The sequence below is a fragment of the Cryptotermes secundus genome, unplaced genomic scaffold (genome assembly GCF_002891405.2).
Source record: "Cryptotermes secundus unplaced genomic scaffold, Csec_1.0 scaffold1465, whole genome shotgun sequence".
Taxonomy (NCBI): domain Eukaryota; kingdom Metazoa; phylum Arthropoda; class Insecta; order Blattodea; family Kalotermitidae; genus Cryptotermes; species Cryptotermes secundus.
The window spans coordinates 232,345-257,102 of NW_019742004.1; the positions used below are offsets into that span (position 1 = coordinate 232,345).

The following is a 24,758-nucleotide window of genomic DNA, read 5'->3' on the forward strand; positions in this document are numbered from 1 at the left end:
TTCACATTGCTTCACAAGCAATTTTATTTTGTGGTAATCAATACAACTTTAATTGCTATAACCGATGAAGTCAACATCTTATAAAATAATGTCAGTTGTAACACTTTTATAATTACATGAAACATGAACTACAGAAACAGCGCAATTCAAGCAGCAGAAATTACGTTTCTGAAGTGCTGCTTTATGTAAAAATTTAGACAAAGATGAAAAAGAAACAATACCAAATGAACCAAACATCTATACAATAAATTTAAAAACAGCATTATAAATTAACCTGCATACCTTAATAGAACACATAGTAACAGACTTCAAAAACATGCTCTTCACTAAAATCCAAAGACATAAGAATATGTAAGAAGACCATTAAAAAGATGGATATCAAGTTGGACAGGCTTGAGCTTAATCTGTGGAGGGCATCACACATCTACATACTTGGACACTGGCATCGCTCATTGCATAACCAGTCGGTACCAATCTGCCCATGGTTGCTAGAAATGTATGTGACACCTCATCTGCATTGTAAAAATAGCTCTATTCAGGGATAAAAACTGTAGAGTTCTAATGAATTTATTCTATTACTTCCATGGCATATCTATTCAACCCTGGAATTAGTTCCACACATGGGTGGATCAATGAGCAAAAATCATCCAAATAGCTATGTTGTCTCACATATTTTTATCATGTTACCTGTAAAATAAATTTGAAAAATAAATGCAACAGCATTATATAATATATATAATTGATAAATCATCTTCCAAATTAACAAACATCAATAAATACCCTTCTTCTGACAAAAATAAAATTATTTTTCCTTTACTTCTGATAAACAAATAATAAATCCTTCTTCCAATACAAATAAAACTACTCCTCTTCGCTTCTACGTGTAACTCTAACATTTTGGGAAACCATCTTAATCCAAGGGGTCTGCGGATCTGTAAGTTCCACTTTTCACACTACAGCTCTTCTAGTTTTCTAGTTACATCTGACAATCTTGTAATATTTCATTCTACTTCTTTAAGCATCCATAAACTGTAAATTCCTTATCAAATACCTCTTTCTGTACACTTTTTTGTTTCCATTTTATGCTTCTCAAAAATTTCAAATCTATTCCTTACATCCTACTCTTTTCTTCCTATTTGCTTATCTACCTTTGAGTACAATGCATTTATAATAATTAAAATTATTTATAATTTACAACATCTTCAGACCTCCATATGATGTCATGACATTTTCAATATTTGTAATATATTCTATTTCATCGTTATGTAGCAGTCACTGTTAATTGTTACAAATGTACCAAAAGGTGGCAGCAGTAAATGGCAGTGAATAGTATTTATGCCTCAGTTAGCAGTGCAGTCTTCATCTGTGCCAAAAATATTGCCTTTTTCTAGTAGAATTTCCTATTCTAGCAAGCCGTCTTTCCAGACATTTTCAAGCTAAAGATGTGCATATTCTGCAAAATTGTGATTTAAAGTGTCCCTCAAGGTCTTTGGTATATAATAACATTGTAGTCTCAGCCTTTGTCAAAAGATGTTACCTCTGGATATAGTACCATTATCCTATCAATCTGCCTTTCCAGAATATTTAAAGTTTCTAGCCTGCATATTCTGTGAAACTGTGATTTCAAAGCATTCTTCAGTCACTGTGATGTATATGAGTGGATCAATGGAAAGTCTATTTCTGGAAACTACAATTATAGATGGGCATTGTCAAATTTCGCATTGAAATTTCAATGAGCTTTATATTACACATATATTACCTGTCATTTCCTTTTAGTTTCCTCTTTCCAACCACCAACCTAATACAGAATATCCAATTATACCGGCATTTACTCTATACTTTTGGTTATATACATACATACATGGAAGGTATGGCTGTTGAAGCAAAGTGGAAGTATTGCAGTAGGGTGTCTGGATACAATTTGAATTATCAATTCTACTGTTTCTAATTATGAGAGTATAATGTTATACTGACATGGAAAGAAACCACATAGATGTAACTTTTCTGTTCCTTATGAATTTAACAGAGAAGATTCAAAGATATTATGAATTATATACTACACTTATGCCAAAATTTATGGTAGCACTGGCTTTTAAAGTGACTATAAGTACTGCCATAGAGCTAAAAATGTGATTCAGACTCTCCTTCCCAGATTTCTCTTAAGCATGTGAATATAATTTAATCTCTTAATTTGGATGTTACTAACGCTTTAAAGTTTAGTTACGGTATAGTGAGATATTGACAAAGGAAGCAATTACATCTCAAGGGAAGAAGAAATAATTCTGCTTGTCTTTCACAGGATTGATTTGCTGTTGATAATTTCACTCTATAGACACTGGAAAACACACACACATGTGCATGCACTCAAATATTTCTTTCACTATATAATTGATTTTTATCTGCAAAATATATCCTGATTTCTTGCAATCTTTATATAGCTGCTGTTTCAATTAGTATGTTATCTTCGTAATTTACACTCTATATCCCACTAATACATATTCTTAATAAAAATGTATAAAGTATTGTAAATGGTGGCAATATGTTTTCCCAGAAAGAATCAAGGTACCAGACATAACCTTCCTGACACTCAGAGGACATGATTCATAATGTGGAACTAAACTCGAAGACACTAGGTCTAAGTTGCAACACATAGCTTCTGAGGACCCCACCAACTTTTGTTTCCTGGATCACAGATAATCCTTTGTTTGAAGTAATTTAAAAAAAATAAATGTCTCAACATTATATAACCTATGCAGCTGATAAATCATCTTAAAACCAATAAAAGCAATAACTGTTCTCCCTTTGATAAAATTAGAAATGCGAACAAATGAAATCAACAAAATAAGATAAAAACATGCACTTTAAACTGTATGCAAAAAAACACAATCCTACCAGAAAGCCAAGAGTCAGCTTTCTGGTCATGATTATCATGTTGATGTCCGAATGGGGCGTTTGTTGTATATTCCATTCACTTCATCACTATCATCCAGAGTACTAAGATCAGGTGGGTCAATGAATCCAGAGTCATCATAGCGAGGGGTCCGAGTGCCCCCAGGACTAGGCCCTAGCATCATAGGTGTCCTTGTACCACCAGCAGGGGGACTGTTTCGCAGCAGAAGTGGATCATCATAGCGACGTGACACCAATGTGAAGTCACGGTGAGCATGAACCAATTTTTGCAGACGTGCAATCAATTCGTAGTCTGGCAGGCCACTGTCCATACCCAACAGCTTGCACACTGATGTACGAAAACTTAGCAGCTGAAAAGCAGAAACAGGAATGAAAAGATACAAATGTTTTCCAAATAATGCACACTTCATAAATCTGCACACCTCACTGTCCTTGCTATGTATTTATTCCACATATAAGTCTACTGGTTTAAAGCTATTCACACTACAGATGTGACAATGTACAATGCAACAATAGAGCTATAAGTCTTAGTGCAATCAATACTGTATGTTGTGGACCATTTCTTTTGCAAAATTAGCTGTATTGGGAAAAATTATAAAGCTTGATCTGTACTTTATGCAAAACATGAGTTATATCAGACTAACATGAACTGAAATTTATTTTCCCCCAAAATTTTTAATTAAAACCAAGTACAAAATTTCATAAAATTCTACTGGATAGTTTTGAAGATGACACATGCAGTCTAACTTACACAATATACCCATCATATGTTGAGTTTGTATACTTTGTGAAAAATTGCATAAAAATAGCAGAAGAGGATATTGCATAGTGACTCATGCTATCAGACAGCCTCAGCCTCACTAGCCAAAGGCTTTCACACTGCAGACATCACAATGAATTGACATGAACAATGTTTCCTTGCAGTTTGTTAAATATATACCAACAGAGAATAGTGTTCCAAATAAAGTTGTAGATGTTACTGAAATGAATCTTATGTCATACGGACAACTGTTTTTGTATGCTGAGTCATTCTTAGAAGAGTGAAGAAGTTCATATGAACAATGTGAAGCAGAATGAAATTTGCCACATATAATTTATAATAACAAATTTTATTAAAATCCATGACATAGTTTTAGAGATGAAACATGGATAGCCAGACACAACCTCCAGCTACACGTTCCACATTCATTTTACATATTTTGTAAAAGCAATATGTAAAAAGAGATTAAAACAAATTCTGACCAGCAAAGCAAATTTTACATTGGGTATTGTTCTATATGACACAAAAAACATGACTAAAGCTTACAGAATTCTCTCTGTGTTGGCAGTCAGACAAAGTCTGCTTCACACTTGCCAGCTCATCCCGCAGCAACTGCAATGAGTGGTCATTCAGAGAGCGTTCCTGTTCTGCTGTCTGGCTTGTGGTTCGCACCTGTCAAATAAGACACATAATTTCACAAAATGTCTGAATACTTCATATATTTCAAGCTCTTCAATAGATATACAATACAACCATTTTTTGTCCTCATTATCAGCAGGTAGAAATGGTTTCTGTTCCCTATAATTTGACATGGCTTTCCATTCAAAATCTCTGTCACTACCACCAACTTCTACCTCTTTATTATCACTGCTGTTCATTAATGTTTCAATTAGCACATAAACTTACATAGAATTCTATCTGTCTCTGTTGGTCCTGAATCCCTTGATGAAACTGTGGGGTCAATAATATTCTACCTGAATGTAGATCTCTGAATTTGGTTTTCTCATTATGTTTACTAGTCAAAACTCCTCATGCCTTTCTTCTTTAATCTGAAATGCTACACATCCTGCCTATCACATCCTTCAGTATTAGGTAAGGGGTGCATATTGTGAAGCTCCTCTATGTGCAATTTTCTCTTTCTATCCCTGTTTACAAAGACATGTACTCTGATAAACAGGTGGTTCTCAATTTCTCACCTTATCTGATTTCAGTTAAAGTCCCATGATGTGTCACTTTGATAGAGCTCCCACCTTCTTTTGCCATGGTGCAGAGCTGGTGTGCAGTATTTAAAATTGCTATACCTTTGTTAGAAGCCTCTGTCCTTATTCTGACCAGCTTTATGAAGCAAGCCAATAAACTCCCGCTAAATTTTGATAAAACCCATTACATACCATTCTTAACTAAAAACAGCCATAAAATTGATCTGGTCATCTGTTATGCCAACAAATTAATCTGTAAAGCATCTGATACAAAATTCATTGGAATACATGTAGACAGTACACTGTCTTGGAAAATACATATAGAACAAACTATACCTAAATTAAGTGCAGCTTGCTATGCAATGAGATCGATTAAGCCCTTTATGCCACAGGAAACACTGAAGATGGTTTACCATGCCTACTTTCATTCTATTATGAACTATGGATTAATATTCTGGGGGAACTCTTCACATAGTGTAAAAATTTTTAAGATAAAAAGAATATAATTAGAATCATTACAGGATGTAGAAGTAGAGATTCATGTAGAGATTTATTTAAGAAATTAAAAATTCTACCTCTTCAATCACAATATATACTATCGCTTCTCTTATTTGTTGTGTACAACAAAAATAAATTTGAATTAAATTCCAATATCCATAACATGAATACTAGACAAAAATATAACTTCCATCTACCTTCATCAAACTTATCACTATATCAAAAAGGAGTCTACTTTTCTGGCATAAAAGTGTACAATAGTCTCCCACAAAGTATCAAAAACTTGAGTAATGATACTAAACATTTTAAATCAGGGCTAAAGAAATATTTGCATGCTCATTCCTTCTACTCTGTAGACGAATACCTCAATGTAAACAGAGAATAATGTAGAATTAAGCTATATTAGTTTAAGATAAAATTACTTGTACCAGTAGGTATTATTTTGACTTCTTCTATATAACCTACTTAGGATCTATGGAATGCAAATAAATTCAATTCAATTCAATTCAACTGAAAACAGAGAAGGGCAATGGAATATTTTTTTTCAACATACCTGATCTTTGAGCAGGGCCACTTTGCGGTTGTACCGAGTTCTCAGCATTTCTGACTCTACAAGCCTCTTCTGCAGTTCCTCAACTTTGCGTCCACGCTCCAGTGCAGTTATCTGCAACATATTGCACCAGTATAGGAGTCAAGAACAACCAACATTTCCGGGTAAACGTTTTTTCCCAAGACCAATAGAGTGCACAGTTGGTGTGTGTACTAAAGAATATGATGATTTCTAGAAGATGTGATTTTAGAACAGAAAATATAATCCTGCAGTCTCTCTGAGCAGTGCCAGGTGAACAAGGGAGTACTAACAGATGCTTTAATAGTGACAGTTATAAAACTGACATTTCTTTTTTGCTGATAGCTAATACAGAACACTGCTATGTTTTGGTACAACAATACAGGCCTGTTCAGCCTTTTCAGGGCCCCAAGTAATTTTGAAGTATTCAATTATGATTGTGGGCAACAAATTATTTCAAAGCTCTACTCTATACAAATTTGATAAGGAGAATATAATGTCACACTACGATTACAATTTTTTAACAAAAATAAATGACCATCTGAGAATCTTCTAATAGAATTAAACGTTAAAATTTAATGAGATCTAACTATAAAAAGGAATGCACTTAGTCACAGCCATCCTCAGAGAGTCATTTAAGTACTTATAATTAATGCTGATCTATAGATAGATTTTGACGTTTTCAGAGCTAAAAACCAATATTTACTAAAATAAACATAATTACATGTGTTGTAGCATTTTTTTATAGTGATAATAATTTATGCATGTAAATAATCAATTGCAAGCAACATTATGTCCATGAGCCACACACACTGGATGGACTTGGTATAATGGCTGTCACTTCTCTGTATCTGGGAACTAGTGTGTATGAATCTTGAGACATTTAAGAAGAAGGTCAGAAACTGAGTCTTGGCTTTACAGTCATTGTAACTACTGCGCAGGAAATATCACTACCACTTTTAGACAGAGTTAGTTCAGTTGAATTTTTACATTTTTTAAAAATTTATTTATATCTCAAAACATGTTGTAGTGAAGTCAAATTTTTACACATTAACCATCAATAAATCTCATTTTGGAGACTGGCTTTCCTAGATTTTTCAGTTCCTCTTTGCAAATATTGAGCTAACAATTTAAAATAGGCTAAAAACTACTTCATTTAACAAACATCGCAGTTACTTATTTACAAGCTACACAAGCAATAAACAATAAATATTCCAAGAACCAAATAGCAACAAGGGTATCCATAACCTTGTAGTCAGCTGCATCTGCTAACTGAGTCTTCAGGTCTCGTGAATGTGCCTTCGCTTCAGCCAACTGAAGCTGCAATCTGTCCACTTGTTTCAGCAGCTTCTTGACCCTGAAACACAATATTAAACGCACAATGCTCCTTCACTGTACTTAACCACTTCACCGTTAAGCTTTTCCCTAAATATCTCATACTTTTAAAACATATTAGAAAAAAACGCGTGTCTCCGATTTTCAATGCAATTGCATAAATAAAACACAAAATAATTGTAGGTGCATATAATGATATCTTTGAGAAGGAAAGAATGAACACTGTACAGATAAAAACTTCAAATAAAGATTTTAACTTGAAAGAAAAATATGCTGAAGTATGCTTCAAAGACTTTCTTTCCAACTTATGCTATGGGATAGCTACAAATAGGAACAAAACATGGAGTGGGTATAATCATGATAGCATTTTTCCACTCCTCTGGAATCCTATTACATACACAGAGATAGCATTGTAAGTCACTAAGATATCAGTGCTATCTGTAGGCATATTAACCCAACCTGAGATTTGCTTCATCTTTCTCTGTTTCCAGCAGACTTCGCACCCTGCCATTCTCTTCCTGCAGTGACAGTTTCCTGCGTAGCAAATCTAAGTGCAGATCTCTCCTCTGTAATTGTTCCCTCAGTGTCCGGACACGACGTTGAAGCTGGTACACAGCAGAAGTCTGCACAGCAAAAGATTGTGGGGAATTAGCAAGGCTACACAATCCAAATGCTCTCCCTTCTTAACACTGTCATTATACAGAATCCAGAGGATTCTATCTTTAGCCACTTCAGTTCCATTCATGTCTTTTCAAAATACGCACAAATCTTTCATTTCCTTGACCTCTAAATACATGTTAGGTCTGCCATAATCTTCCTTATTTCACTATCCAAGGAATAAATGACAAGGTCCCTCACTACATTATATCCTGCATTTACTGCTACCTCCATTTCTCTTTGGTAGAAATATTTTTCTTCTTCCACAAAATTTTGGACCTCTTGTGTATTTTGTCTACTGATCCATTTGTATCAATAACTATGATTGTTCCTAGGTTTGAAACTGAACCACTTCACTATGTTAGGATTTGTACTCCTGCTTTGTATTTGGGAGAACCAAAGTTTGACTATTAATCCAGTGACTGATTATCCTGACCATAGTAATTTTAGTTTGCTCACTACCTGCAAGCAAGTTCCTTAAAGTAGGTAATGACTGCTTCATACATTACTCCAAAATTCATCATCAACAATTATCCTGTCTATGCAGATTAAAATGGTATGCCAATCATTTCCCTTGCTAACATGAAGCATATTTTGAAGTGGCAGTATGGATGAAGACACATCACATTTCGTTTTGGTTCAGCTAAAGCATTTTGGGATGCCAGTGTTGCAGTTTGATAATACTGAGAGAGGTAAGTGAGCAAGATGTATAGCTAAGTGAAGTTGTTGTGAATGAAATGAAAGAAAATTAACATGCAATAGTATTATATCTATGTAGTAAACAACTTTAAGATAATTCAGTGTTTGCAATGAATACTGGAAATTTTTCTTGACTGTGTATCTGGATGCCAGCTTTCTCATTGTTTCAGCTTGATTACAATGCAATCATGAATATAATGAAATATATTCTTTTAGCAGTAATTCATTAGACCTCCTGCAGCGCAGCCTTTTCCTTAAGGAGGACAGTACTAGGAAATGTACTTAAAGAGCTTCAGAATGTTATTAGAATTTATAGAGATATAATTCTTTATATATATATATATACTGCCTAATTGTTCTTTAATGTATTGTGACAGCCTCTATGGACCGAGACATTGAATGAGCAGGATGGTGTAGTGGTGATGTTATAGTCCACTATTAAGGAGGTATATACGTAGTTAGAACCAGAACTGTGCTATTGACAAAATTTACTGAGATATTTTATTGTTTTTTTTTTTAGAAAAACTCATGACTGCCTCCTTTCTTCTGATTGCCATCTCATTATATATCCTTCAAACTTGAAAAATTTGTTAAAAAATAACCTAAAAATCAATCTTTCAACCAACCAACCAATCAGTCCATCAATTAATCAGTCATCTAAAACGTAAACTACATGAACAAATACGTATTAAATTCCAGCCCACATCAAAAATTTAAAACTGATGGTACTTAAAAGTCTGTTACACTGTAAATTTCTGATTGCAGGTCTTAAACTTAACATAAACACATACACAGCATACTGGAAGCCATTTGTGCAGAGATAAAGCAGCCAGAGAATAAAGCTCCATTTAGTGTCAAGGTTTAGAATGCATGGGGCTTTACCTCCATATCTCTTACACGCCTTCATAGCGCGGTGCTTAGGTATGGGGAAAACTTTATGTTACAGATACAGTGAGAGCCTCCTGCAGGGAGGACTAGCCCTGTAAAAAAACAGAAGTGCACAAAGTGTCACTAGCTTATGAGGTGACGCTGGTGCAAGAACCAATGTAGTGCTTACTTCTCGCAGAGGAAGCTCATGGAAGGAACGTTCCCGTCGCAACCTCGGGAATGTCCCATAGGTCCACCAGTACTGGGCACAACAACACAACAGGAATAAACATTGAGATGCAAAAATAAATGCACAATAACTGCAAATCACTACAGCAGAATGGTCCAACATTATACTTTACAGATTGCTGTCTTACAGATAATCTAGGGAAAGTGCCTTAAAATAAAGTATTGGTAACACTAAACTTGTGAAGTAGGGTCTGCTAAGCCTATCACAGTTATATTTCCTGATACTTAGACGTTGATTTTTCATTGCATATAATATTAACCTTTATTTTCAAAATGTACAATGGACTTTAAAAATGAAGTTTCTGTTTTTCAATGCACCAGTAGTGACACACTAAGATAATTCGGCCACTGCTGTCCTTCTATGTATTTGTGACTTGAAGAATTTTCATACCTGCTAGCTCTAGTCTTTAATGTGGACTGCTTATGGCTCAAACTGCATTACCATACTGCTATCAGTAAAATACAAAACATTTTCCAAGTGCCTGCAAGCAGTCTGGCCAGGGGTTAGAGGCTGGTCAGGCCAGGTCACACCCACATGTAATTCCTTAGAACATAAAGAAGTAAGTACAGTAAAGTTGTCTCTGTGCTTATTCAATTAATTAAGCCACAGGTAGAGAAAGAGATCAGAAAATGTGATGACACAAAAACTAAGGCCCTTCACCACAGTTCAGCTTTAGACAAGGTATCACATTATTAAAGTTAATTTTAGTGACGATACAATTGAGAATGAACAACCATAGGGGTACCAATCTCCCTGTTCTTCTGGTTGGACCATGCTGTCATAGCATCTACAATGCTAAAGAAAATCAATCAAAAGAACATTTTTGTACAATGCTGGTCTGAAAAAAAAAACATATGTCCAGCTGTGACTTAACGTCTAATTTCTTTGCACAGAGAAACAGAGAAGAGGTTACATTAAACACCAAAAAACTTCAAAACCAAACTTTACCTTGTCAATCAACTTATCACTCTCCAGTCTTGCCAACTGTTCAGCTCGAATTAGGAGTGATTCAGTGTGTAGATCCACACCTACTTCTTTTGATATCTCTTCCATGTTGAGAGCTCTGCCAAGGCGCTCCAAGAAAGCCATGAACTGAGTATAGGAAAATATAGATTTATTGATTCCAGTTCAATCCAAATAGGTCACATACTGACTTGCATTGAGGAGAAACACGGTTCAATTCCCAGCAAGGGCTTGATATTTTATCTCTGTTATGTATCAACATTTTCATTATTGCTTTGATCTCAGAAACTCTCTAACATTGCTCTCTGTTTTTATATGTGACTTAATAGTCTGGAAGATATTTCGGTTTAATAATTACAATGATGAGAGATATCTGTTGATGTTATATCACTATGTACATGGAGAAACTATGAAAGGAGTCAAAACATCTGGAAGAATAGAACCAGTGTAAGACAAAACAAATAGATTCACAATGTCAACTGAATGTAAAGGGATAGATTTGCAGAATTAAAAACCCACATATCGACTGGAGCAAGTGACTGAGAGACTATTAGACAGCTCAAGGCAGAATGGGTGAAAAGTAGTTCACAATTTAAATGATGATTGAATCATTATATGATGCTGTTTTGACTTCATACATTACATAGTAAGATGGGAAGATGTCCAAGAACTCTGAATATGTAGAGAAGGAAGTGGTCATAGACTATATTACCCTAACATTCATATAGACAGACTCCAGAAATTGAAAAAAATCATTCAGAATAGCCAGTATTCTGAATGAGATCTGAACTGGGTATCTGTTGCATACAGGTATAGAGCATTATTTATACATAATTATGATCAGTAATTGATACTGATGATGGAGATGTCACTGTCACATGAACAATGTGACATACTCACAGTGGCCTTGTCTCGTCTCAGCCCATCTCTTGAGGCTTCAGCCGCACTCAACTCTGCTTCTGTCTTGTTCAGTCGAGACTCTAGCAGTGTTTTGTCATCCTGAAGCCCATGCACACGTGACTTGGCTTGTTCTTGCAGTTCACACTGGCGGTTCAACTGCTGTGTCAGCACAGCCACTTTCTCCCGCAGGTTCTCCACTTGCTATAAATATTACAAAGAATTGTTCCTAATAACATAAAAATATGATGTTTTCTGATTTAATATGAATCTGAGTGTTCTAATTTGCAACATCCTTGTCGCAATTGTTAGGATAAGCGTTGTCAGTAGTGTGACTAGTCTATGGGATCAATAATTGGGGAACTGCATTTCAGTTCCTGGCAGGGATATGAGATTTTTCTTTCTTCCATAGTGTCTAGACTGGCTTTAGGGTTCACCCAACCTCCTATTCAATGGTTACTGGGGGATTTTCTTCTCTCCTTCCTCCTCCTCTTCCTTCACCAGCACCACCACCACCACCACCACCATCATCATCATCAGCCCATTTTGAGCCATAGCCTTCCTTACAAGATTCTGTCAGAATTCTCATGAATTAGACCATCAAGTCTGCATTTCTTTGGATTTTGCAGCAATAATTCTTTTACAGTGCACGTTCATCAGCCTGGAGGACCATGTCTTTGTAGTTACTCATATATTTCCTAGTGACAGTGTGGTCCAGTTATACACCTCAGGCAACATGTTTCCTTTTCATTCCTTTCTGTGACTCACAGTGCTATGGTGAAAGCATTCTAACCCGCCTCCACATGGGAAGGAGATTTTTCCACCAAGGGTAAATTAGCTGGGGCATGAACTTGACCATTTACCCTCATTTACATTCAAGGTTAAAAACAAATGGAGCTATGCCTCCTTTCCTTGTATGTCTTCATGGCATGTTGTTTAATTAAGCACAAGGACAATTTTATCTTTACCTTATCTCAACATTTTTCATACAAGGAAAGAAGGTAAATTTGCCACTAGACCTAAAAACTGCACTATTAGTCAAATAAGGGAAGCATATGTTATAGATTTTAGAGCTACTTGGGTGTGAGCAGCCATTTTCATGCCCCCACTTCACCTCTCCCCCAAAATCCCCCATACCTACTAAATAGAAGGCTGGGTAGGCCACAGAAATAGTATGGTTACAGTAGTAATGAGGATAACATCAATCCATGACAGAAGTCAATTTAGTTATTGAGGTATTACAGTTCTTTAATATTTCTCATATAAAATGTTAAACTATCTGTTATAATATGGCATCACTGCATGAATATTATGTTATGTCATTATTTAAAAGAACAGAAGAGGCAAATCAATCACTACAAAAAAAAATAATCTGAATGCAGTTCCATTAGGAATATGATATTATCTTATAGTGGTATGATTTTCTAGCTTGTAAATCATGCCTACTAGTTTCAGAATATCACAGAATGAGTGATTACATACCGTTAGTCGATCCTTATTCTCCTGTATGATCTCCCGAAGCCGCTCCTTGATGCTTCCTTCTTGGGTGTCAACAAATCTGGCAGGAGAACTCAGTTGTATTGCCAGTGATTCTAGCAGATGTCGCAGTTCATTCTGCAGCCTCTGAAGTTTCTCCTCCTTCAGCTTTAGGTCCTCTGTAAGGAACATGAACATGCGAAACTCAGAACTCAGAACAATCTGCCCAAATGGAAGTCCACAGTGTTAACCATGAACCAGCCTTCTTGGTATCATCCCTAGATGTAAGACATGCATGACACATAGCATCTGCTATCACAAGAAATTCTCTTTCGTGTACATAAGTAATCTAAAATTGTACCAGAGCACTTAAAATTTCTCTTACATATTCTATATTCATATATTGCACTTACATGAGACATAACAATATGACAGGAGATATCAAGGTAAGTCTGACAAGCCTAAGAGATTTCTGGAAATATTTACAGATACACAGAAGTTATATGTGTGTTCTGTGAGTTAAATGTGCATTAAGTTCATAAAATGAACAAGTAATGGAAACATCATGTCTGAGTACATTTCAACTTCAAAGGCTTTTAACAGATTTTATTTAATTATTACATGGGTGGTGAACTTTAAAAATTATGCTGAAATTTTAATTTTGATCAGTACTGAGACAATGTAACTCATACTTTATATAAACATCAGGTCACACTATATACAAGGCTGATCATCCAGAAAATGAATACATGATGTAAACCATCTAGATTTGTAACTCCTATTCGAAACATTTCTCAATACACTGTACATTTAATTAAATACAAAATGAAATTATTATGAAATGTAATATCTCTGGCACTGAAAAGCTTTGACAGGCTGGGTGCTGAACACACCTCTCAACTGGCATATGGATGTTTCTTGCGATGCAATGTTGTCTGTGGCTGATGTCAGGCTCCTGTTAGCAATGGATAACTTTTCTCGCAAGTCTATGAGCTCTCTCTCTGCCACTCGTTGTTGCATCTCAAGTGACTCCTTCTCCTGCCTCAGGCGGTCAAGCTCCAACAGATGCGTAGCTGCTTGTCTCTGCAGTGAGTCTCTGTCTGCAACTGCCCTCTCCAAGGCCTCCCGACATGTTCGCAGTTCTGACTCTACTGCTGAGAGTGTGTCAGATACAGTGCATGATTTTGTCCTCAGTCGAGCTGTTTCCTGTTAAATATACTACAGCTACAATTGTAGTATTTTCAGTCTACATTACTGTACTGTACAGTGCAGAGCAGAAGTGTGGGAAATTTGTACTTCCATAGACATTTTATTTTTTAAACCTCTGAGAAAATTAATACAAAAATGAAAATTGCAGATGTAATATAAGCCTGAAAAAGCTGAAGCAACAGTGAAATAACATGAACTGGGATAATAAATTGTTAGGGATGAAGATTAATAAAGCTAACTACACTAGTCAATGACGTTCACTGGCCTTGTGCTGTAGGCCTCAAGGAATAGGCCCTGTTTAATTTGAAGATGGAACAAAACTTTCTTATCTAGAAAATCGACAATGCCTAAAGAAAATATTCCTACCCTCATTGATTTTTTTCAAAGTGCAGACAGTCTTCATTCAAATGAAACTGAATTCTTACTTAAATAAATGCTGCTTGTATTATGGAATTAACAAATCTGAAACATGCAAACATATTTTTAAAAGATACCTCTAGTATTCTAATTGGCTGAAAGTCTTACTTGAACTAAATCTGATGCTTTGTGAATGAGGCCATCTGGAGAGGACAGCATTGTTTCACTGTAGTCTGTGCCCAGAGCAGAGGACAGTCTGCGCACAAGGTCCTGCATGGCCTTACGCTGAGCCTCCTTCATTGCCTCCTCAGAATTGCATTCCAGTTCCAAAGAATGAACCTAAAGCAACATTGCAGACAGTGTAGTTCATTGAAATCAGCCAAAAAATATTAGTTTGTATCCCATAATCTGTCGGTCTGTGAGTCCAGTTTTCCTCTACAACCAGGTTCCTCAACTAGTAGATTTATAACTTACATATGTATTAACCCCTGAAGCTATTTAGTGTTGCTTTTATTTGTGGCGTTATATTGTCACATGCATAAACGAAGCTAGGAAATGTTTAAATCAGGTCGGTATTCTGTGGTCACTTACTCAACAAGAAACTGATAAAGCTAACTGAGCATTCACAGAGTATAAGAAATGAGGAACTGGAGGCATGGAGCAGGCTTTACTGTCTGCTACTGACTGGGATGGTTGTTAGACTGATATTATTGGAGTACAAGGCAGTAACTTTGTGACTCAGCAGAATGCCCAGTCCAGACATACGAATCCTTGACCCAGGACATCTGAATGAGATCTGCAGGTGGATGAATGAGAGACCAATGAAGTTGAGGACAGGCATCACTTGTTGTCTGTGTATCAACTTTGGTGAGTGTGACTTGAAAATCTGGTTCTGCTTAAACTTCCTAAATTATTCAGTTGGACAGACCAAGATTTTCACATTGTCAAAATGAAACTAGGTTTTTATTCCAAGCAGCCACAACTATTTAGGTCACCTCTACAGGGAGGAAAATACTGTAAATAAATCATCATCAATGAGAGCCATTCTAAACGAGAGACAACTTGTAGTAAAGGCAATAGAGACAGAGGGAGCAGTACAGTAGGAGCAGTACCAAGCAAGCAATGGAGTTTTCAGTCACTACATATCCATATATTTTGTGACTATTTGTGTGTACAGGCATTACTGATTTTTCACAAGCACCTGATTCCATTTAATCCCTTAATATAAGCTAGGAGTAGTCATATTAACCTAATTAAGTCAACCCTTCCCTGGACTCTGCCAGCATAAGCGCTAATTTCTAGATGTCTGTGGGGCTCTCTTAATATGTGTGGTCTTTGTCATTACTCCTATGACAACCCACTTCTTCGGAACAATTTGTTGGCCCTGAAAAGGACCGTGGTTACTGTTGCTGCTTGACCGGTGAGGTAGCGCGGCGCGCGCCGGTAAGGAGAAAGGCTAGTTGCGGTGAGTGGCCTGGCCGCAGTGTGGCCGTGGCTGGAGGTTGCTTGGTTGCCGTGCGGCAGCGTGAATTGGAGGTTGCTTGATCGCAGTGCGGCAGCTGCTGGTGAAAGGCTAGTCGTTGAGCGCGGTCGTAGGAGCCATGAGGCAGTGGCTACGCCAGATGCCTAGTGAGTCAGACCGTAACACGATCACCGGCGAGTCCAGGCGCTGTGCCCCAGTGAGTCGGGTGTGAGAGCGCTGGAGAGCCGAGGCAATCGTGCCTGGCGCAGCCTGCCGATGCCTCCGAAGACCGAGCGCTGGCGACGAAGCCTGCTGGCTGATGTTGCTTGATGTGGCTATCTCGTAGACTGATGTTGCACTGAATAACTCGGCGAGGGCGAGGGGCGAGGGTCATGTTACAACTGACGGTCGGTCAGTCTGTCTGTCTTGGTGTCGAGCCCCAGCTGGGGCTCATGACCAGATATTTCTTTTCAATGAAAGTTACCGTCCTGTCCATGTGTAGCGCCCTCTCTGACGAGAGGTCGGGTCTGTCATCTGTCAGTCAGTCTGTATTAAGTCTATTGTCTGTATTTACATACATTTACAAATACACACTTATTCCTTACTTCTATGTACACTATATACACGGCCTCTGTCAGTCCAGGCTAGGTACAGCAGATTATGCCCTTTTAATATATATATATATATATAAATATACTAGTAGTATTAGCTACCACGGCAGTCTAGTCACTTGAACGGTCGTACGCCTGACCGCCGCCAAGTTTAAGCCTCTTATACTTTCTGTGTCGGGCTTCGCCTTGTCCGATGTTGCGAACATTCTCATTATCATGATTTTGTATGACTTCTGCTTGTTGCCTGCATAATTTTGTTATGTAATCATAAACGTACGGAATTTTGAATGCCATGTGCAAATCGCGGACCGGTGTGCGCCTTGGAAAATTGCCAATCGTGCGGAGAACCTTGTTTTGCAGGCGCTGCAATTTCACTAGATGAGTGTCTGCCGCAAACTCCCAGGCGGGACTAGCATAAGTCATTACGGATCTAATAAGAGCTTTATGGAGGGTCAGTTTAATGTTAGCGCTCAATCGCTCACTTTTGAATAGGGAGTACACTCTAATGAATGTTCTGAAGGCCTTGGCTTCGATCATTTCTATGTGTAATCTCCAAGTCACTTTCCTATCGAAGATTACACCTAGATATTTTGCACTATTTACAAATGGAATGTTTCTTCCATTTAGAGTAAGACAAGACTCAGGCGGTCGACGACCACGAGAGAAGTAGACCCCCCGAGTCTTATCTTCATTAATTTTTATATTCCAGCGCTCACACCAGGTCTCCATTGAGCTGAGACTGCGCTGGAGTTTTCTAACAATAAAACTGTCTTTGCGATCTGTCGCATATAGACATGTGTCGTCCGCAAAAAGGGCCAGATGAATACCATGGGTTTGGGGGGCATCATTAATGTATATATTGAAAAGAGTGGGGGAAAGGACAGAACCTTGTGGCACCCCTGCTTGCATTTCTCTTGGCGTTGACATTTCGCCTTCAACATAGACCCTGAATTTACGTTTAGAGAGAAAGGACCCAATAAGCTTGGTCAAAGAGTTGGGGAATTCCAATTTTGATAACTTAAACAGCAAGCCTGAGTGCCACGTGGTATCGAAGGCTTTTTCGATGTCCAAGAACACTGCAGCCGTAGACATTTTATTGTTAAAATTTAGGGTTACGTGGTCCGCCAGCCTCATACATTGCAATGTGAATAACTCGGCTCTGGAGTCGCTCCTTTTTATACGCTGGTCGGTGGGGCGGAGCCAAACTCGAAAGTGAGGAGGAAGAATTGATTGGCTAGCGCGCGTAATGGTGTAGACGCGGGCTAGCGCCGAGCGTAGTATAAATGCGATCGTTTGAAGCAATCTGATTGGTTAGCGCGCGTGATGGTGAAAAGTGATGTGAAGAGCGAGCGTTGCAGAAATGCGTGATAATGTGGGATGTTCCCACATGTCATTCAAATTGCATCGTTGTCTTTACTGGACATGACTGAGTAAAACAAAGTTGCTGCAAGGTGATGGCAACATTATGAATAGTTGAGAGCAAGCCAGAACTTTCTAAATTCCTTATGTCTTAGCCTGCAGTCCAAGATTTGGACAAAGGGCTGTGAAATTACAAATTTGCTGAAACAAGTCAGATCTTTCTGACCTAGCTGATCACTCAGCTTACTGCAGGTGGTGTTTTGAACAATGGGTAGAGAAGCAAAAAGAATTAGGACAATAATGAAAAACCATCTCTCAAAACAGGTTCATCCCCAGGAAGTTTCAGTTTCATTGAGATACTCTAACAAACAACATGACAGATCCTAAGGGTCTTAATGATGGAAATTGTTTCCATTCCCAGGTGGGGGGTGGGAGATACCTACTCTGTTGGGTCCATTAGAAAGAGATAACCAGTGATGGAGGTAGCTCTTTCTAATAGACCCAACAAAGTAGATGTTTCCCACCCCTCACCCAAGGGCAGAAACAGATCCAGTTTCTGAAAATGTTGTATTCGTTTGTGTTTTCTAGAATACCAAACAATGGCCAAAGTCCAAAAACCTAGTAATCCTGAAACAACAAAGTGACTTATTAATTTTTGGGTTAAATGATGTCTCAACAGCAGAGTCTCCATGGCACAGAATAAAATGGGAGGGTGCTCGTGAATGATAGGTAACTTAGTATTTGGAAAGATGGCCCATGGCCCACGTGAAGGCAACAGTCCAACATTCTCCTAGAGAAACTGTGGAAAATCATAAAAATTCTTAGTCAGGACAGATGGAAATCCAGCCAAGACTTGAAGGGGGTGATTACAATTCCAGACCTTCCTAATTCTCAAACCTGCTCAGTTTCTGAAGCAGCATGAAAAGCTGACAGATGACTTCTACACCTTCCTGCACTGATCTTAGTGTATTGCATTTCCTCTCTCATACTTGGCAGATCTTTATGCTATAATGGCTACATATGTCCATGATTTATTCTGACCGTCTTACAGTGCATACATTTATTCACCTTACTCTTCTCTCTTGCACTACATGTTTCGGCACTAAAGTGCCATCTTCAGGCGCTTTTCGATGTACGTCGAACTACTTCATTGCATGCCCTGTTGTCTTTATACTAAAATAATTAAAATATATATTCGTCATATATATTGATAAATTTTAAATATTAAAAATATTAAAACTGTTCAGGATTTGTCATCCTTATGTCATATCTCAATACGCGAGTCACACCTATCTTCTTCTATCGGAGTATTCTTCCTATTTTCATGTGTATATTGTGCTTTGTGTTGTGTCCTGCTCCTGTGACACACGCAGTCACAGGACTTAATTTTAATTATTTTAGTATAAAGACAACAGGGCATGCAATGAAGTAGTTCGACGTACATCGAAAAGCACCTGAAGATGGCACTTAGTGCCGAAACATGTAGTGCAAGAGAGAAGAGTAAGGTGAATAAATGTATGCACTGTAAGGCGGTCAGCATAAATCATGGACATAATTCAGGGCAACAGGACGCTAAAATATAACATTATGGCTACATATATTTAAAGGACAAATATCTTGATGCATGGGCCACCAGAATGACTTGCACTGCAGGAGGTGAAATCGTTCTAAGCACCTTCTTCTCCAAATCTTTCACTTTTTCTTCCTGATAACGGTTTTCTCGCTGGAGGGTCTGCATTGCCATCTCAGCTCGCCCTTGTGAGGCAATGAGGTTGCGCTCTCTCTCCTCCAGGTCCTGCAATGCAAATAAGTAGTCTGTAGTCTCTCATCTTACTAGTTTTTAAATATGCAACTAAAGGAGGATGTCCTGTCTATTTTCATAACACTAAACACATATGAAACGGTAGTTTTAGCAATCAAGCTGTACGCCTGTGAAACACAATCTCTTTTACTTGGCAAAAAAACATAAATTTGAAAGTGTTTGAAATGAAAATGGATGAGATTATTTATACTGAAGAGAGGTGAAGTAGAAGGATGCGAAGAATATCACATAAGAAGAAACATTAAAATTTGTGTATCTCACCTAGAATTTTTAGGATAGTCAACAAGGAGATTACAATGGACTGCAAGATGAATCAAAGAGTCAACAACTGTATACATAATTTTAGAAGTATCCCCTTTGTAAACTGAAGATAGACAGTTTATAAAAGTGGCATAAAAATCATATGTGCTTAATTGAAGGCTTTGGTACTAGCCTGATTCTATTAACACTGGGTTAGTTAATTAGTTATTTTTTCAAATGACTGCTTATTTTAATGTGACAGAATGTAAGGAGCACTGTACCTGAAGAGACATATAAAATGTACCTGAATCCTCTTCTTGAGAGAGGCAATAACAGCATTCTGGCGTGCTGCCTGCTCCCGCAGCTGTTCTGTCTCCACCTGCAGCTCCAGGGCACGTTGGTCTCGACTCCGCAGCTGACCCTTCATTTCCTGCAACTGCAATGAGATACATAAAGTGAAATTTTATTAAAAATTTAGGGACCAGTGCAGTTCTCTTCACCATCACATCTATAACAGCTCTTGGGACCACCCATATCACTGTCCAATGCATAAAAGACTGTCAAAGAGTGTCAGGCTTAGCTCTTACCTTCATCTGATGCAAAAGATAAGAATGCAGAAAACTTTATTTCCTAGTGTCTATATGTCTTAATGATGCGCATTTCAGGCTTATTGGTAAAATTACATTTATCTTGTATAGGTTTTGGTACAAAACAACTAGTAACATTAGTTGTTTTGTACCAAAACCTGTACAAGATAAATGTACTTTTACTCATAAGCCTGAACTGCACATTATGGGATAGCACAGTCAGTATAGTAACTGGCTATAGGCTTGATGACTGAGAGGTCAGGGTTTGAGCCCCAGTAGAGTCAAGAATTTTCAATTCTCAACGTTGTCGAGACAGGCTCTGGGCCCCACCAAGTCTCCTATACAATGGGTACCGGGGGCACTTTCTTTGGAGCTAAAGTGACCAACGTGTGAAGCTGATCATTGACCTCAAACTAGTGACAAAGTCAAGAAAATATGGATCTATACCCCCACTCATTCATACCTCTTCATGGCGTAGTGCTTAATTAGTTAAGCACAGGGACAACTTTACCTTTCACAACTAGTAACATTAAGCAGTACACTAACTACTGAAGTCTTAGAAATAATATTTGATTATACACGAAGAGAATATATTATCTCTCTTCTTCTGCATCTTTTTTGAACAATAGGTGTAATTTAATTTTTGTCCTATATTAGTTTCTTATAGCTCTTACATTATATGAGACTCAAACTGAACTCCCTGTAATGTAGAATCTGTGGATTTCAGCATTCCAACACTTTTCTTTCAAGAGAATATTCTTACCTCGCTGAGTAGTCGGTCTCGCTTGTACTGAAGTGCAGCTATGTCACTGCGAAGGGAAGTTGTCACATCATGTGACATCTCTCCTACCTCGTCTTCAGTCTGTAATGATATTGACATAAAGCAGCAAACTTTGCCATTTATTTATGCATTTACTGTTTGATTTTATGTTATATGCATGAGCATCTGTTTGTGTAATGAACCCCTTTTGCTACTAGCCTTACAGAGGCTATGGCTGTATATAATTAATATTATTATTATTAAGTATCTAGCTAGTAAGTGTACTCTAAGACTCAGTTACAACAAATGCAAAACCTATTACAGAACATAATAACGATGACATTATCATCACCACAATCATCACCTTTGCTAGCAGCATCACCACCACCACTATCATCATCATCATCATCATCATCATCATCATCATCATCATCATCATCATCATCATCATCATCATCATCACCGTTCTTCTGATTTTTATCTTGGGGTTTATACTTACACAGAAATAAATAATCAGTACAAGTTTCTGGTATCTTATTCAAGTTGCTACTCATTTGGAATTTTCAAACAGCAAACTCAAGAGAGTTTACACATCCCGAATTATAAAAGGTATTTCTCCCACAAGAATTCTCTACACAATCAAATGCCTCTTCCATCCACCATCCAGCATGGACAGTGTGTTTAAAAATAAGATTAAAATCAACATACATTAGAGAAAAGTAAAATTTCTAAAACATAATATTTTTTTTTTTTGAGTAAGAGAATATCCACCTTACACAAACTGCAAGGAACATAGCTACAGGCAAATAACAAAGCTAATTTTAGATGACAGACACTGGCTAAGCCTTAATAATACCCACTCAAAGTTCCTAAGTCAACACAATGAAGGGTAAGTTTTGCATAGATTACTGAATTGCAAAGGGAAGGGCAAGGACAGGGCAAAGGTGACAGTTCTGCATTATTACAAATTTACTGTCCTCTGGAATATGACTGTCAGAAGATTATTTTGTGATTTAACCAAGGCGTTTGAATGTGCCAATCACGACATATTGCTTGCTAAATTGGAGTTTTATGGCATCAATAGTATAGCAGGGAAGCTGATTAAATCTTACTTGACTGATAGATATCAAAGAACTTAAATAAATAATAATTATAGAAAGGGTGTTTCTGAATGGCAAAAGGTTAAACAGGGTGTCCCACAAGGTTCGATACTTGGGCGTTTGTTTTTTTTTTCCTGTTGTACTTTATCAATGATCTGCCTTATGTAGTAAGTAGTAAATAAATCATCCACACCAATTTTGTATGCGGATGATACTAGTATACTGTGTTCAAATTCTAACTCCACCGAACTCGAAACTATCTCGAAAGCGATTCTGCTAAAAATAAATGAGTGGTTTTCATACAATTCGCTAACGCTAAATTTAAGTAAAACCAATTGTGTCTATGTAAGATTTGAGGCTTTCACGGCGGTGACTATGAAGAAAGCAGTCTTTTGGGATTTGGCACCGTGTATAAGTGGTGTTAACCGACGTTTCGGAGGAACGTATCGCCTCCATCTTCAGGGTAGAAGAAAAAATATAAGAATTCTGCAAGCGGAGAGACCGTGAGAACCGGTACACCGGTACAGAATTCTTATATTTTTTCTTCTACCCTGAAGATGGAGGCGATACGTTCCTCCGAAACGTCGGTTAACACCACTTATACACGGTGCCAAATCCCAAAAGACTGCTTTCTTCATAGTNTATTATGAAAGCTAGAAAAGCGTACTCTTGTCGTCCATTGTTTAGGTATCTAAATATTCTTCCGTTTTACTCACAATATATAATTTCAATATTCATGTTTGTTGTTAAAAATATAGATACTTTCACACTTAATTCTGATATACATAGTATCCATACCAGACAAACTTCGGATTTACGTCATTCAACTTATAAATTAACTAAAGTCCAAAACACGTGTACTCTTCCGGGATTATGATATTTAATAACTTGCTACAGAATCTTAAGAACATGATAAATGATGTTAATAAGTTTAAACATGCCTTAAAAAATGTCTCCATATTGGCTCCTTTTACTCATTGCGGGAATATCTTGATTGGAGAATAATGGAAAAACTTGGTTTTTAAAAACAATTTATATGTAATATGAGTGCTGATCTGATACGGTTTTTTTGTGTGGTTGATGTAATCTTTAGTCTTGATTTTTATGCAGCTTTTCGTTTTGATAAGCATGATTCATACGTATTGTTTACCTGTAGAATTTCCTGTATATGTTTTTTGCTGGTAGTATTGTGATATGACGAGTCTTGTATCAATGTATTTTGATTTATGGGAGAATGAAACAAAGAAAGAAAGAAAGAAAGAAAGAAGGAAAGATAATTGGTCATAAGTGTGTAAATTTATAATGCATTTAATTCAGTTAATTTAGGTAATTTAAATGAAATTGTATTAAGTTTTTTATTTTATTATCTATGTTAATTGACTAATATATGTGATTTTTATTATGCAACTCATGTAATTTACTATATGTAACTGGATACATCTATTATCAAAGGGACTATTTCCACATCCTAGGTTTTTTTACTTGAATGGATATATGGAAAATAAATGAATTGAATGAATGAATGAACACCATTTAGTTGGTAGGTACCGACTACAACACTCCATGTAATATCTCAGAAGACAATAAGAACTCTCCCTGGTTTCTGACACAAGTACGTTGATATTCACATAGCAGTTACTTGTTTTACGGCTGTCATATGGCAACAAATTATTTTGGTGAGTAATACAAATATCCACTCAATTGAGTGTAAATTTGCAAAGAAGCAAAGAACACTAAGTGTATGTTTACGTCTGGTGAACAGAATGCAGAAGAAATTATACATGCTTTGAAATACAGTAAAGTTCAAATTTTAGAGATACTAAAATGTCCTGAACTTTGCAGACTTTATAAGAAAGCTAACAATCATGACTTGGGTTTATTTTTATGGTGCCATTAAAAGAAGGAAATGCTCTAAATCATTCTGCCTTCTGAGTAAAGCGCCGTGTAGCCTGGTGAAAATAAACTGACACTTCAGAGGAAAATATCGCCTCCAGTTTCAAGGTAAAAGAACACGTCAAGCAAGAAACCAAATCTACTAGCTGCTTGCTTCATGCTGGTTCTCTTTGACCCTGATAATGAAGGTGACGCGTTTCGCCGGAACGTCAGTTGACTTTCACCGCATTATACTGTACTGTATCCCAGGAAATAGAACTCTTCACAGGCAGTGTTGTG

General features: G+C 37.2%; 1 protein-coding gene across 3 annotated transcripts in view; it reads right to left on the reverse strand.

Moving 5' to 3' along the window:
- LOC111872990 (coiled-coil domain-containing protein 170) overlaps nt 1-24,758 on the reverse strand; it is a 35,258-nt gene continuing 10,500 nt past the window's right edge. For 2 of the 3 annotated variants that reach the window (XM_023867335.2, XM_023867337.2), the window contains exons 2-15: nt 21,490-21,588; nt 20,444-20,575; nt 19,753-19,872; nt 14,814-14,984; nt 13,973-14,285; nt 13,086-13,258; nt 11,607-11,807; nt 10,692-10,835; nt 9,684-9,755; nt 7,730-7,893; nt 7,184-7,292; nt 5,921-6,031; nt 4,217-4,342; nt 1-3,260 (exon numbers count right to left, since the gene is read on the reverse strand). In XM_023867335.2, coding sequence (XP_023723103.1) covers nt 2,928-3,260; nt 4,217-4,342; nt 5,921-6,031; nt 7,184-7,292; nt 7,730-7,893; nt 9,684-9,755; nt 10,692-10,835; nt 11,607-11,807; nt 13,086-13,258; nt 13,973-14,285; nt 14,814-14,984; nt 19,753-19,872; nt 20,444-20,575; nt 21,490-21,588 — 2,268 coding nt within the window. In that variant the 3' untranslated portion in view covers nt 1-2,927. The remainder of the gene's footprint in view (nt 3,261-4,216; nt 4,343-5,920; nt 6,032-7,183; nt 7,293-7,729; nt 7,894-9,683; nt 9,756-10,691; nt 10,836-11,606; nt 11,808-13,085; nt 13,259-13,972; nt 14,286-14,813; nt 14,985-19,752; nt 19,873-20,443; nt 20,576-21,489; nt 21,589-24,758) is intronic. The other variant, XM_023867336.2, reaches the window with a different exon arrangement.